The 16,859-nt window shown below is 41.4% G+C and overlaps 1 protein-coding gene across 3 annotated transcripts in view; it reads right to left on the bottom strand.

Moving 5' to 3' along the window:
• Positions 1 to 16,859, bottom strand: part of DNM3 (dynamin 3) — a 172,992-nt gene that overhangs the window by 105,557 nt on the left and 50,576 nt on the right. For all 3 annotated transcript variants that reach the window (XM_054165603.1, XM_054165601.1, XM_054165602.1), the window contains one exon: positions 13,120 to 13,233. In XM_054165603.1, coding sequence (XP_054021578.1) covers positions 13,120 to 13,233 — 114 coding nt within the window. The remainder of the gene's footprint in view (positions 1 to 13,119; positions 13,234 to 16,859) is intronic.

Below are 16,859 nucleotides of genomic sequence, written 5' to 3'. Positions count from 1 at the left end.
GGGCACAGCTGCCTGCAGGCACAGATCATTCCTCTGTGCGTTGGCCAGAAGCAATAAAATTGTCAAAATGAACACTTTTCATTTTTACTTTTTTTGGGGGTGGGGTGGGGAGTGTGGGGGTGTTAAAACTTCGTGAGTCAGGATTGCAAGACTGCATTAGACCTTGCCCAACCATCAGTGATATGCACTGATTAACAGAAAGCCAAAAAAATATAGAAGCAAGAAGAAATTAGTTACTTTCATCTCACGTGTTGATGCTTTCTCCACCCTCACCTCTTCTCTCCCTCTTTTGCATCCATATCCCAAGCATTCTGGAGAAAAGTGAACTTAACTTCACAGTGTAACTCAGGGGGCTTTCTACAAATAAAGACTACTACTTTGCATTACTTGACTCTCATTGGCATTTAATTCTCTGCTCGCTTTGTTCACTCAGCTCCAAAATCAGCCCCTGCAGGTAGTTTTCCAAGTGTTGGGTTTTTTGCTATGATGCCAGTGACAGCCTGTCTGTACTGTTCCTTGTGTCTTGTGCCTACCTGTTTCTAGTCCTCTTAAATCACAATTTAGCTTACTGAGTGCTGAAAAGGGTTAACCTTTACTGCTGAGTGTGCACAAAAACCTAAACCAAATCATGGCAGACAACCTTCTCTTGCAGCATTTCAAAAATAACTATGTTCAATTGTCTGATATTATTTCAACTCATTTATCAGCAGCAGACATCCTGCTTACTGCTCTGTAATTTCCTGGATTGCATCTAGAGCTTCTGAAAAACAGCAATACCGAATTTAGAGTTGCCCAGACACTTTCTGCAGTAACAACAACAAAGCACATTAGCAGCATTTCAGGCACTTCACTGGTCTAAAAGCAGCCTAGAATGCCTTACAAACAAGGTGAAGCCTACAGCTCCCATGCTAGCCATCGCGCTGCATTACCATTTCAAAGATGCCCATCACGCTGAGTATGAAGGATGGTCTGGCATTACACTGCTGTCTGCCAGGAAAAGAAAACCGTCAAGCAGAAATGCAGCCATTTTCTTACTTCATGGTAGCTCTCCAAACAGCAGTTAATGAAGAAGATGGACTTTTCCAAATCCTTAGTTTCCACCAAGTTAAAAATCAAATATTTCAGGCTTAATTATTAGACCGAGTTCATAGGCATGACAGATACATAAGCAAGATGATAAATTCATGAGGAATGAAAGCTTATCACCACCTTTGGAAGGCACTTACGATAAGCTCTCATTATTGTTATCAACTCTCTGAGTCAAGACTACTGCACTGATGAAAGTAGGCCACCAGTTAAGGAACTACAGCTACATGAGAGCCTCAGAAGCTGAGCAGAAGCACTTTTCAGTCCTGCACTTATAACTAGGGAGCTATTTAGTGGAAGGTTTCAAATAGTTCAAGTCTGGCCTGACCTTGGTATCTATCAGAAGGAATGGAGACACTGACTGCTTTTTGGGTCTATTCCTTTCCAAACAATGATCAAGTGGAAAGGGAGCGATTGGACCTAAATGTCTAACACAGATGAGTGCAGCTAGCTGAGAAGCCCTGAGAAGAAAAAGAAAACGTACATAAGAGTTCTGAATAGTTTTGCATTGTATTAGAGGTCCTCACTGACAAGGCTTTAGCATCTTCCTGGGCTCCCAGAACTACCCAAACGCCCTGTTCTTGTACACTGTTCCTCTGAAGATCTGCTTTTGCCAGGAAACAAAACTTACAGGGAACGAGTTTCCAGGCCATGCTGTGGTGAGACATTCTGTTTGTGTTTAACCACCTCGGGAACAATTCCCCAGATAATGCTGCTGCACACATCAGTAAGGTCGAAAACTTCACTTCCCTCAGGCCCTAAACTGGCTTGACTCATTTACATATTCCCTCTTTTACTCAGCCTTCCTCACCTTCTGCTGGCATGGAAAGGAGATCCCTGAACCACTATCTTGTCTGCACAAGACATTTCTTGCTCTCGGTGGCGCGCACAGCCATTCATCCCTGACAGTTCCTCTCTGAGGAAAATCTGACCAATTCTACTGAGGGTCCTGCTCAAAAACACATCTCACACTACTCAGTATTTCCAAAATCATATTCTTCTTCCACAGGCAAGTGCCAAATGGGACTATAACAAAGGCAGCTCCTACACATGCAGGACTGGAAGCCCTCCTGGCTTTTGCTGGTGCATTCTCCTTTCTCCGTTGCAAGGGCTCTACCTCCGGAAGCTCTTGCCCACCAATTCACACTGACATGGTGCGGCCGTGTCTAAGAGAGCTGCTAAACTTCTTTCTCCAGCTTCTTCAAACCTCTGCCTTAGCCAATGAAAAAAAGAACCCCCACCACTTCTTGGACACACACTAGCCTACTGTAATCCAAATGGTAGAATCGGATGTGCAATCTGAAACAGACACACAGCACTTGGCCTGCCACCACTGCAAAGCAGCCTGAAGGTCACTTTTGCTTTTCATTGGCCTGAGACTCTGAATCCAGCTTCTTTGGCATCCAACTTTATTGCATTCATCCGCCCTGAAGTTACAGTTCTGTAACCTGCCCTGTGTGTGCCTCTAGGAGCTATGGCTCTCACAGAACCTGCTGTCGTCTAGGAAGAACCAAATCGCACAGAAGTTATTTAGATCACCAGAGCTCACAGCACACATTTAGACCTACACCCATTCCTGCCGAGGGAGTTGCTGGAGATCTACCTTGCAGAATATACTTCCATTTGCCTCAGACATTTGCCCCAGACTTCTAGGCAGAGATAAAATAAAGCTACTAGCGACAATTCCATACAGTGTGTATACAGACCTAGGCACAGACACCTCCAGGTTTGGCTTCAGAAGACCTAAATGGATGTTAGCTGTGGGTTCAGACCATGGGCTAAGGCAACACTTTGATTCCACATCATGAGTAACAAAGGAAAAGAACTACAGGAGGACAAGGAGAGCTGCCTGTGGGGAGAATATCTTAAAATCTACGGTAAAGTCATACTTGGCAAAATTCAATAGATCTGGTAAACATCAAAGATAAAATTCAGCAGGATAATTCCACCAAGCACCATTAAAAGGAAAATGGGACCAGCAGGGTTACCAGTGAAAAACAATGCCAGGCCTAATAGCACTGATCTACCAGAAGCAATTTATTATGACACCAGAAATAGCTATTTTCACAGTGGATACTTGAAATGAAAACTTTAAAGCTTCTTTAAGTCTTGAGCTATAGCAAAGTATTCAACCAGCCAGCCAAAATAGCTGAAGGGAAATAGGAAGGCCACATGTGGAACTAATTACTCATGTAGAGGCTATGACAAAGAACATTTCTCCAGACTTTTCATGGGGGCTTCACTTTCAGGAAGTAACTCTAATTACTGTTCAAGTCTCGGCAGCCTGCATGCTGCTGACAGTTCCAAGAAAAAATGAACCTATTTGCCCTTTTCTTGGTCTGAAATGCCAAAACAGAAAAGCACAACTAGAGTCATTAAAAAGAAAGAAAATAAGCACTGGCTTATTGCAATAGCTTCCTGAGCAGAACCCTTTCTATAAATTCAGTTTTTCAGCCTTCACAAACCAGCAGATCCTGCGCCTACATTAGCTCGCTCTCCGTTGGCTGCAGTGAAACTGTACATCTTGACTTTTTACAGCTTTTCCATACTGGGGCCCACTTCCTGCCCAGTTGAAGAAAAAAATCTGGCCTGAAGATGAAATGACTGCTTAACATTACACTAAAACATCTGGTACCATTTTATACACAGACCCATGTCTGAGAGCAGGCAATTCTAGCGGTCTCACCAGCGGCACAGTGCATACCCAAACCTCCCCAGGGTGACATCATCCCATATATGGACTCTCAGGCCCAGCCCTCCCCCTTTTCCTGGTCCTAAATTCATTGCCAGATCCCCAGTCTGCTGCAAATGTGCCACGTCAAGACTGGAAATCACAGCACTTCAGTGTGTTTCAGTGAGTGCTGCAGAGTGTGAGGGAGAGCCGAGCACAACTCGTGATGCAGGAAGGCAGTTCTTCCCCGAGACTAAAAGAGGATTTAAAATAAATAAATAGACGCGTCCGGAGATCCTGCTCCGTCGCCCCAGTGTTCAGACTACCTGTTCAGGACAATGCTGTTGTACAGTAGTCTGCACATTGGTTAGACTGGGCAAGGGAGAGCGGCGGCATGGACTATTGGGGACGCGAGTCGCTATTGCCAAGGAGAAGACAGTCATTGCTCCTTTCAGATCTCATATACAGTATTTTTCTTCACAGGTTTTGCACACTAGGGAATAAGAAACGCTAAGGGACACTGTGAAAAAGGAGGACTTCAGAATAAAGCGGGGAAGACATTCTGGTAAGGCCTACTTTGGAAGAACACCTGGCCTATGACCTGGCGAACCTAGGTGACTCCCCTCCCCCCTTCCTCCAGTCATCACTGCAAGAAAGATGGAGCTCTGATGGTTTACTAAAACCTATGCAAGAAACGAGAGAGGTATATTGCCTAGAGGTATCCTACCTAGAGAAGTGTTCAAGAGTAGAGGTAGTCGCTCACTGCTTTTTAATTTTATTTATTTTTTTCTTTTTTATTTTTTAAATTTAAAATAAAGCTTTTTTTTCCCCCACAAACTATCAAGGTAAATTTAATATTAATTTTTTTAACTTGAAGCAATCAGTATAAATATTTAAGGAGTATATTTATGGGTTTTTTTAAGCAGAATAGGCTTGCTAGAAGTATGTATTCTGAGTAGATCCTGAAGATCAATTTTGAGAAATTATTTTCTCTTAAGGTAATAAAATAATATAAAAGAATGCATGAATATTATCTTAAATTATTGTAAAAATCTATTATATCACTCTGGGGAGAGCTGTACTTAGATTTTTTTATATGCAGCTGAAACTTCTTTGCAAGAAAGCTATGCTGTATGTGCTGATGAAGAATGGGAGGGAAACCATAGGAAAACTTTGATCATTCCGTGCTAGGCTTCTGCCGTGTAGAATGCCAATTCTTTAACTGTCAGGAAAAAATTGCCTCTGAAAGTTCAGAATGTGATGGAAAAAACTAAAAATAACCCCAAACAGTAAATAGACCAGAACAAACAGCTTTCCATCACGATACCTGGCTGGCCGTGGCATAGAAGCGATCAGCAGCGATTGATTGCTGCATACTTTGGATCTCTGATATTTCTTCTAACATTCAAAATGCTAAGTGACTTTGTCCTGAATCCCACTGATAAAAATGGAATTTGTAAACGAATGCAGAAGTTTGCTTTGGTGAATTTCCAGTTGTCCTGGTAGGGGAAAAAACCCCTCAGGCTGAATGAAATCCCCACGGACAAAATAATACAAAAAGCCTGGACTGCAATTTGATACCAGCCGAGCTACAGAGTCAGCTCCCCCGAAGTTAACACTAGTAACAAACTACTGCAACCAGGCAAAAAAGCCATCTATATGGTGCTGATTACTGCCAGGAAGGCTTTGAATAGCTATGCTATAAAAAGAATTAGCATCAACATGCAGCCACCATCATTATAACCAGTCAGTTCTGTAGAATGCATGCTGTATTTTTTATACAGCCTTGGAGCTGTACGGTTTATTTTTGACAAATACTTATTATTAGCTTTTCCATTGCTCCTTCAATAGTCAATAGAAGTCCTATGGGGGGGAGATGGTTGCATAGCACTTGTGTGACTGTGCCTATAGCGGCTGTCTTGAAAGCCTACAACGCAAGAACTAGCGCAGGCATTTCCTTTAGCCTCCCATCAAAACTTACCTATTTTGACTTCTAGAATTCTTTGTTAATGTATAAATACACTTAGAGGTTATTCATCCTCTCTTCCTCTAGTCTGTGGAAGATTATCTTTAGGATGAAATCAGCAGTAGCATAGTAGTATGAGTAGATGGAATCCTTCTGCTTTAACATGGAGTTAGAACACACAACTCAAGGCAGTTGTTAATAGAAAACCTGAAGAGAGAGGAAGAAGTTAAAGGAATGGAATGGGATTCAAACTTGCATTACCATTTCTCAGTCTGTCTGTAATTGTGATTGCTGCTTCAGGCATAGCAAATCTGGAAAGTTTTGTGCCTTAGATTTTTCTTCAGGAGTAGGAAAAGTTTCCAAATCTCGTTAAGAAAATCACTCAGTGATGATTTCAAGGGGGACATGACTGTTTGCAAATACTGTTGTCTAACCAGTGCTTACCTGCATAGCTACTTTTATAACTCTCATTTAGAAATTAAGAAAGGAATTGCTGTTATCCAGGCTGTAAGAAGCTCTCAGTGAAAATACTGCTGAAGATAGCTTGCGTTAACTTCTGCTAAATAAGCAAAGACAATGAAAACACACGGAGCCAGTGCTTCTCTTATCTCTAGTCCACTATTTGCATTAATCTTTATTTTAAATGACCTTTCTGGATTTAGGAAGTGATTCCCCTCCCATATACCCATGACTCCTCAAAGTTGCATTTTTAGACTGTAAGGCTGAGATCTAGGAGGCCCCCTTGGCATGGGGCTTGGAAAGGAGGCGGGAGGGAGGGTGTGGGGGGGGAATGCAGCATGCAAAGCAACAGATAGGGAAAGAAAGCCTGTATTGTTAGGAGTGAATAAGGAAGCATATCTGCTTCAGCTCCATAATCAAAACATTTTCAAAGTGAATTAAATGATTCTCTGGTCCTTCAAACAGAGCTGGTTGAAACAAGTTCTGATTGACCATAACCATACAGAAGAGTTCCATAGCTATAAACCAAGAGGCTTTAAATATGCATGTCAGCAAACAGGAGAGCTGTGTAAAAATATTTCAAGGGGGAAAAAAAAAAAAAATCAAACTAAGAACGACCACCAAAAAACCCAAACCCACAACACAAAGAAATAAATATTACTTCTGCAATGGTCCAGTGTATGCTAAATCATGGTGAGAGAGCTCTGTAGAACCAGGACTAGCTCATTGCCTAAGCCTGTCGTATGAAGCTCGTATTAGCAGAGAATGCACGAAAACGGGAAAAGCAAATTAAGGTCAATATGAACATTTAAATAGCTGGGTGCTTCAATACAATGGATTTTCTTTTACCTTTAGGAAGCATGATTTTAGAATACCCAACAGAATTATAAGAGGATGAGAAAGAAAAATATTTCTAACTTTTTCTATATATTCTTATAATGTAAAAGGGGGGAGGGGGAAAGTAATTTTTCAGAAACAAATATAGAACAAATAAGCATCCACATGTAAGAAAAAAACTCAGTTACTTTAAAAACCCCATGTAATTTGACATTTCCCTGCTTTGTCATTAAGTTGCATGTTATCTTCTATATTACCATTTCCAGCCTTATTTAACACATCTGTGCTTTCGGAAGACTGAAAGCCACTGCTACCCTCTCCACACTCCTTGTCCTCTTTCCTGTACTATCACCGTGCGTCCACAGACTTGTCTGCAGACCACCCAAGTGCCACTGCTAGGTGGCAAATATATTAACATCCAAAATAGTTACATAAAATTTCCAAACTTCTAAATAGACTGTTTAATTAATATTATTATTATTATAATCTCTTAATCAAAATCTGTTAAGCAGATTGGAAAATATATAACCCCAAATCTTAGAGTGCTTATGTTTTAACTTGATACATTTTAATCAAGAATTTAATTTTACTTTGACTTGCAAAAGACTTTGCTGCTTAGACTGTAATTAAAAAAAAAATTTAAAAGAAAACCAAACAACAACCACCACCACCCCTTATGGGTCAGGATGAAAGCTACAAAACGACAGGAAATGCCAGAGTTCAGAATGAAACTTTCCTGAATAATGCTACTGTACCTCAGCACTGCAGTTTAGGCTGCTCTGCAAGAGAGTATCTAAAAATAACAACCTGCCCTTAAATACAAAGTCCTGATCACAGCTGGAGAGAATACAATTCTGAACTCTGTTTCCAAGCCACCAATATTTAAAGTCAGATCCTTAGCATAGGTTTCTGTAAATACATTATTGGCAATCACAAGAGTGTTCTTTTGTTGCTACAAGTATTTGGAAACATTCTCAAGCCCTTTACCGACTCGATGAATTGACTGAGCAGATGCAGCACCCAAAATCATTCAGCTAGTGGTAGCCAAAATAAATTTGCCTCAGTGCAAGATTTAAAGCTCTTTGTTGATACTCTGATGAGTTCTCCTCGTGCAGTTACTAGAAAGACCACACAATCTTTCCACTTACAACTTTTACTCCCAGACTAATTTCCCTGACAGTTGTTAATAGAAAACCTATTAATTAAAATGCACGCTTTTGTTGCCCCGACCCTTCTATACCGCACGGGTTGCCAATGGATTTTACTGCACATCTCTTTGCTATTTCAAGGATACAGAACATAGAAGCTGATTTTCTCGCAGATTAAAGGTCTTTGTTTTAACAACTACACGCAGCCATTCCGTTTGGCAAAATATATAAAACAAGTTTTAGAAGTACCTCTGATTTGCCACTTTTAAAGAAAAGCAAAATGGTCAGGCGGGTAGGAAGACATGCCAACATAAAGCATGCACTGCAAATTTCACTTAAAGCTGCAACAATTGAGCATATCACAAAGTTAAAGCAAGAATATTTAATGCTTCACAATTAATGCTTTTCATGTCTGAATTCGCTAGTCATCTTCCGTGCTTCCTTCATTCTTTTAAGATGTCTTATTCCAGCTTGTTAGATACAAGAAAAAAATTCTTCATAGAATAAACTTATTTTGTACACTTTGACTGTATAGGAGCTAAAATGTGTATTTTTATTTAGGTAAAATTAATGATTATTGGTAGAACGCTGGAATAATTACATATTCATTTATTAGGGGTCACATTTAAAACCTCCACACAAACCCCCCACCCCCCCCCCCCCTTAGCCTTTTGGTAAATGCATCCCTTTTATAATCAGTTTTCAGGCTGGAATGTCTTTTGCTACTATTCTGTATAGGCTATGCTTGAGAAGGGTTTGAATGCACAACTTTATTGCTTACCTATGGAGGCACTAGCGAGCAATGGTGATATTAAAACACCCTTATAACACTGAATCATTTAATCTGCATGGAAAAGTATTGCAATGATTACCCCCCACCCCCCCGCCCCCCCTTTAAGCTTCCAACGTGTTTCATACTTTCTGAAGCAGCAGCTCAGTGATGTTGCAAATGTCACTGCTAGACTGCAGTACAGTCCCTGTGCATTATTTTATAAACAGGAAAGTTTAGCGAAGCAGCATGGCGCTATTCACAAACTTTTTGATCTGTAGCATAGCCTCTGTTTAACTGAAACATTACTGAAGCTTTACAAAGTTGTTTTGTTTCCATAGAAAGTACAGATTTCGAGAGACAGCTAACCTTAAATAACATGCAAAGCAAAGCACTACAGTATCACTGAAAGTGCATAGCTTTAACACATCAGCAAAAAAAAAGATACAAAATGCAACCAGTTTTCTTTCCAGCATGTTCCTTTCAACTGGCGAATGTGCACATGGCTTCCTCCATTTACACAGACTGACTTTTATTTCTAACATGCGAGATTATTGTACTTATCTGCTCCTAGAAAATATGTACTGTGTAAACATATCCTTTATCTTGAACTCCAGTATTTCTGTGCTTCCAAGAAGAGCAGAAACATCTGGCTAGACTGCTGTGAGTGAGTACAGTATGCAGGCACAACCCTGTATGAGTTGCATATAAAATAAACCATGACTTCCACCCTTTCGTTTTCCAAATGTTCGATGTGACCGGTGTGGTGAAATCGCGTCTCCGACACATGTCGGCACGATGAGAACCGATGTAACAAAGTGCTTATTTTCCAAATAAAATCAAGTTCTGTTCTTGTTCTGCAGCTCCCAATGTTTTAAAGTTTAATTCTGTTATGTGTGTTCCCCTCTCAAAGCCCCCCCCCCAAACTGGAATGGTACAAACTGTTGCACACCAGCGGTGACGGCTCCAAGGGACTGGCTGGACGGAGTTGTCATGTGTCTGCCTGTCTACACTTGCTGTGCAGAACATCCTCTCACCTGTACAGCAGGCACAGACAGGCAGTCGCATGACAACCCAGCCTGAGGGACAGCCGCCAGTGGGAAAGCGCTCTGAGACACCAGAGCATCTTCACCAGCAGCTCCAGCCAAGAGTCACTCTGGATCCCAGACGGCCGGTCAGTAACCAAGCCGCGTACTGCAACCCACCTAGAGTCAAATCAACACTGCCTATAAAAGACAATAAAACCCACTGCTGAAATTTTTACTGTGCTTGCTATAGTACTCTTTTCCTAGTTGTTCTCATTCACTCGCTAACACCAGTTTTGTTCGTACGCAGCCTTGCGGCACCACTGTGTGTTTCGTCCTCCCACTGACTTCCCAGGCACAAGTCAAGCAACCTGCGTTATTAGGTTATTGTCGGTGTAGAAATCACCAGCATCCCTGCTGGCCACAGGAACCGAGAGCAGCTTGTTGTGTGGCAAATTAATTCTACCATCAGACACAAAGTTAGACCTTAGAATAACTTCTCACCTTTCCATTCTCTCACTTCCTCACTTGTTTTCATATCTCCTTCCCAAACCACACAGATTTATTTATTTTTATACTTGGGAATGAACTGTGAAATTATAATACAGACTGCATCTACCACTGGATGCTGACAACAACATCCTTCCCTACTGACACAGAATGAAAGTATTACATTTGGGAATAACACTAAAGAGAATTTTCCTAATAAATGTAAATTTCAAAGTTTTAGAAGTTCTAGAACCCAACTTGGCCAACACCAACAATGTCAGTGAAATAATAATAAATAATAAAAAAGAAAAATCAAAACAAACAAACAAAGAAAAAACCACCACTAGAAAAAACCCACAATGTACTTTGGCCATGCCCTGTAGTAACAATGCTGCAGCACTTTCCCAACAAGGAGCTTTTGGATTCCCAAGCCAGCGTGGCATTCCACACTCCCAAAGTCCGTCTTATCCTATTGCAAACTTCCAACTTGGATGTGGACTCTCAAATGAGCCTCAGCACGAAAGCTGACAGCTTTTTGCGCTACCTACCAAAGGAGCAACAACCAAGAGCTAATATGCTTAGATTTGATCTTTGGTTTCGTGTAGGCATGCCTTATGCTATTTTAGTTAGTAGTACAGGGAATACGCTCCAAAGGAAAAGCTGTCATTTGTGAGGTGGATGCACGTGCTATATTTGCACTCATTTACAATAGCCTCAAAGTGGTGCACACTTTGCTTGATTTGAAGCAAGTGGAAAAGGACAAAGTCATGTACTGGTCACACAACAAACCTACGAATGCAAGCAACTGAATGCAGGACCAGCAATTGACTCAGATTAGTATATATGCCACTAATACTAAACAATGCCTTACCCAGGCTGTTCAACCATCAACTTGGTATTTCCATAATCACAAGGCTAAAAAGCATTCTTAATTACTGATTCCCATCCCAGAACAAAATACTTTTGTATCTTTAAGCAGCAACAAAACCCAGAAACAAATCATTTCTTTTGTGATCCTGATATCACCCAATAAATTCTGAAATCTTTTACCAAAGTAACTTGCTTCAAAATGCACTCCACTGTGGACCCTTCGCTTGAAAAAGCTGCAGCTCACAAGTCAGGGAAATCATTTACACCCTTTTAATGGCACTAGCATGCAACCACTCGCATTCAGAGAGTGATTTTCTCAGAGTAAATTCCGGACTACGGAAAATGGGCTCAGCTTACACTAGAGGGGGTACACAGCCTACACAGCCCTAAAGCTCCTAGCTAGCGCTCTGGCTTTGTGAAGTACTTTGCCAGAGCTCACTGGTACACATAGCTGCTACAACCTTTGTTGTTCAGGGCTAGAGGTGCAGGGGGAAAGAACTCCTCTCTGTGGCAGGAGATCAAAGGTGAGACCTGATTCTCCGCATCTTCCCCAGCTGCAATGGAGAGGCTCTTGCTACTGTGCAAAGACTGCAGCAGTGACCAGCCCGAGCGGGAGGCACAGATCTGAACTCCTTACGACCTCACGGCGTGCACAGCCGTTCTGAGCCCAGGCACAGCCCAGACACATAAACATGGGTATCACCTCACACATCACTGAAGACTTCATATCTTACTAGGGTGGAAATACAACAGCATGCAGCCATTTCAGTAATCATCTGAGAACAGGATGTGACAACTACCAAACCAAGCTGAAAGAGAGGAGAACGTTTTAAGGAGAAAAGTGTAATTACAAAAACTGGAATTCAGCCAGGAGATCAAATATTTGCTTCTCTATTTTCAGAAGCCAGTAGCTCTGTTTCTGAAACAAGTCACTGGTCTTTTGATTAACCTGATGGTCAAGCTGTGGCTTTGACCATCTTCAGAAAGTATCTCAAACAGTTCACTAATGTTCCAAGAGCTATTGCCGAAGACCCAGATAAAAAATAATTAAAAAAACCCAACACAACTTTGTGAACTCTTTCCCAAGACAGAATAATCAAATCGTAGAGCAAATCAGAATGGAAAAGCTACCTAAAAACATATCCAATAAAATGAGCAACCTGGATGTCCTGCTTATCATAGAAACGCTTTTTCCAGTCCTCTTGCCACTCACCACAGCTTTGCTGATGTGCAGTGACATTTCTTACCAAGGTGTTTTATCAAATTTGAAAATCCATACCTACAGAATCTGCAGACAGGCTTTTCATCCTCTCAGAATGTGAGGACAGAGAGCAGTTGTTACCATCAAATCGATCCCTGTAGTTACTTTTAGAAGTAACTACCTAGACAAGTTATGATCAGCTTACTTCCATTAGCTGTGCAAGAGTAGCTCAAACAGGCATAGAACTACAACCAGAACATTCCAAAACAGCTTTTTTGTTTTAATTCTTTCTTCCTTTTTTAAATACCAATATGTGAAAACCACAGGAAGAGAGGAAAAAATAAAACAAACAAAAACCCAAACAAAAATACCTCCACACAAATATCTTGTATTTATGATACGAACACTTCAACAGAAGTTTCTGAGCATTCCTCCTAAACCAAACCCAGAGAATTTAAAGAACACAGGTAATACCTTAAAACATTCTTTCAGTTCACGTCTCCACAAGCTGATTCCATGTTTTAAGGTGAAATCATAAGACTGAATAAATGCTGGAGTGTTTTTTTTCCACAGTAGGAAAAATTCCTCCAATCCTTACCTCATCATCTTTATACCAGGACAAGCTTTCTGCAGTCAGAACGAACCAGTATTCCTTGGATCCTCCTTTCATGATGCCAATATTGTTGATGGTCAGCCAGCCTTTCCGGATCACCTGTGCAGAGGTGCAGTCAGACACAAGTTTAGCTCCTTACACACTTGGCATAATTCTGCTCCTGCATTCATTCTTTTAAAGAAAGACTTGCTAAATAAACCAAAGAACAAGTGCATATTTTCAGTCTCTGGCAAAACCAAAGGCTTTTGTTGGTTCCTAGCATTCAAGAAAACAAAACAAACAAGTGAATATAGTGTTTTCAGTCAAGAAAAAAAGAAAAGGTGGAGAAAGAGACAAGCCTAAGTAGTATCATGATGTACTTAAAAGCAAGTATGAGGGTGATATGGATCATCTAAATTTGGAGATATTCATTTGCTGTGTAATAACACATTGTAAAAGTCCATAAACTTTATACATGACTACTCTGTTCTAGCCCAATTGTTAAGGGCACGTGTACATCTGGATACTAGGAAAAGCATCTCGATTCAGGCAAAGTGAGTGTCTTCTGGCATGCACAGGGAATTTTCAGAAGGGGTTGAATCGAGTTACAAAGTGGAGAGATCTTCTGCAGTTAATTTGAAATTCAGACAGGACGTGGTAAGGAGAGATACAGGAGAGCTATTTCCCTCTTACAGGGTAGAAGAGATTAAAAGAGGGGGGAAAAATCAACACCTAGGACACCAATAAAAATCAGGGGGAAAATGAGTAAAGTGGGACTTTATAAAATAGATACAAGCCAAAGATGAAAGAACCGAGGGAAACAGCATACCTATAACTAGCCAGGAGGCTACAGCACGCTAAGACAAAGGGGAGCAAAAGAAAACTGAAGGCGAATGACAACTTCAGACATGAAGAAGAGCAAATGGTCATGAGAACCAGTTTATGCATCATAAAGAATCTTTCAATTTCCCTTCCTATCACACAGATGCAGGGAACCTCAGCCATTCCATTTCTCCCCACAGCAACACCCTTTACTTGCCTAAGAAGCATTGAGATGGAAGAAGTGCTTAGAGAACCCCTTCAGAACTCTCTCAGCAACTCACACAAGCACAGATTTGTGTGATCAACCATGAGCCTCCTCTTGCTTTTAGAGAAGCATACGAGACTGTGACATTCCTCTCCCAGGGCTTTACCAGACTGGTAACTCCAAAATCAGCAGCCAGCCAGTGAAAAGCATTGCTCTGTATCTATTCCTTGTTATCTACAAAAGTTCCAGAACTGAAATTCACTCCCATTCAGCATGCACAGTCATGTAAGCTCCCTGAAAAAAAACAACTTTGATACTGCACAGAGCAAGAGTTTAAGTTATATTTTATAACTGGACCAAAGAAAGAGATCAGAAGTTGCTCCTGAAAAGTTGGTTAAAGCACTGGCAAAGCACAGAATCCAAAGTACCATTTCCCCACTCACTACTGATCAGGCCAGCAGGGTGAGAAAACCCCTCATGGTCCAAAAACAGACTCTGGGGTTTCAGCCTGTAAGCAAATCACTAAGAAAGCACTAGCTTGGCTCTGAAGACTCAGTAAGCTATGAGAAAACTGGACATGACTCCTGTGGAGAGACTCAAGGGTGTAGCACAGCCTGTAACACAAAGGTTTCTGCAGAAGTGTGTCACTACTTTCAGTATTTATGTTCGGGGGGGGAGTAGGAAGACAGAAGTGGAGAGGGGGCATTAGTGAGTCCAGATAGCCATGGAATGCTTGTCCAAGTGCAAGCTGACATGAACCTGATTGCTCATCAAATCCTGGTTTTACTTTACAATGTCTATTGAAGGAAACAAGCAGCATGCATACACAGCCAATGTACTGGTTTTCAGGCAGCTGCTGGCACAGAATACGTTGTGGAACCAAGCTGGTTTCGGTTTTTTTTCTGCTCTGAACTATGCAAATGGAAGGAATTTTAGGAAAAATTCAGAAAATTAAAGTTCCTCAAACACTCAAAGTGAGCTACCTTTGTACAGTAGACAAAATGCTTCACAACAAATGTGCCAAGGCGGTTATTCCCATGTTACAAAGAAACTGAAACTAGGGGCTGTGAGAGGATGCTCTTGAACCATGCTGTCTGCAACTGAAAATGCTGTGCTGGCCCCTCTAAAGCACTTAATCCACGTGGAAGCACAGGCAGCCAGGCCAGCACAACACTGAAAACTGGTCTGCACACACATCTTAAAGTGGGGAAAAGATTTGAAGGCAGATGTCACAGTGGGGTTTAAGAGGTGGTTTCTAGAAGCAAACCAGTAAGAAACACTCTAGTAGCATGCTTAAGAACCTTACAGGTGATGAGCACCTAAACGGGAAGAGAAACAGTATCCCTACTTGTTCTGTTCAGTGCTTCCCTCATCATTACCACAGACTTTGCAGCTTGTTAATGCAGGTCAAATTCTCTCAAATTGACAAGAATGCATTTGTGAAAGAGGTCTCACAACAGACCAAGTCAAGAGTTTAAACTATACAAGCCATTTAAAGTGCCATGAAGCTTTCAATACTTCTAGTGTAGCTCCAGAAGGCTGTCTTGCTCCAGTCCAGGACATCTCCCCATAGATGCATAACCATCCCAGGGTGTGGATGGGAACAAGCTGACTTGCTAATACAAACATGGGTCACTGTTTTGTAAAGGAAGTTCTTCCCTCAACAATCCTATGTGCTGAGGATTAGATCCACCTGTCATTCCCACAGAACACGGCAGGACAAAGCAGGGCATCAAGTTCTAACAGTATCTTGATATTTTTCACATGCAAACGCCTAGACCAGTTTGTCTACATTCCCCTGGGCAAACAGGGTACCGTGTTCACTGCAATGTCCTGGGCACTACAACAGATCACAATTATCCAAAATACTTGGAAGCAGTTCCAGGGGACATCAAGAGGGAGAAGATGATCTTAGTGTGTGGTAAACCTCATGTCCTTTTCACTGGATTGTTCCTGTTTCCCAGGCATGTTGTTAACCACACAAAAAGTTACACTTTGAAACTACTCAGTATCAGTGTGGGGATCAAGGGGGGAAAAGAGATATTAGACCAAGGTTTAAGAGCAAAACAAAGTGAGAATAAGCAACACAGTTGTACTTTCCAGAGAAGCTGGATTACATCTCAGACTCCAGCCAGTTTCTCAAAAATAAGCTCAAGCTCTAATCTAGAAATAAATGTCCTTCCATGGACAGTAAGCAATAAGGGTTTTCAAAGAGATTTTCAAGTTCAAAAATCTCCAGTGGGGAGAGGGGGTTGGGTTTGTAAATCTGTTGTGTTAGCTATGTTGTATGGCACTTCAGCTTGGAAAATGAAAGCAGTGCATTTCAGTAGTCTTGTCAGTAGCTCATTTACTGGCTGGCTTGCACTGAAGACATTCATTCCGCTATTTTCTATCACATTTCTAAATGTCACTCAGTGCAAACCGGATAGTAGTGACATGAGTTATGAGCTTCAGGAAGGTGAAAACCATGGGCACTGCCAGAAGCTAGTGAAGACAATATTCCAGCCGGCAGTCAGACCCCATGCACAGGATGAAGAAGAGATGACACAGTTCCTTCCTTCAGGGCCCCGACACCTAACCTGGTGAAAAATGAAACCTAGAGGGTATGAATGTACACGAACTACTGAGAAGGAAGTCACTGTCTGATAGTTCAGCTGCACAAAACCCAAATCATATCTGTTGTTGTTATTCTCCAGCACTTCAGGGATAAACAGGAAAG

The sequence above is a fragment of the Dryobates pubescens genome, chromosome 11 (assembly GCF_014839835.1).
Source record: "Dryobates pubescens isolate bDryPub1 chromosome 11, bDryPub1.pri, whole genome shotgun sequence".
Taxonomy (NCBI): domain Eukaryota; kingdom Metazoa; phylum Chordata; class Aves; order Piciformes; family Picidae; genus Dryobates; species Dryobates pubescens.
The sequence above is the reverse complement of the archived record's forward strand: the minus strand, read 5'-3'. Positions and strand labels throughout refer to the sequence as shown.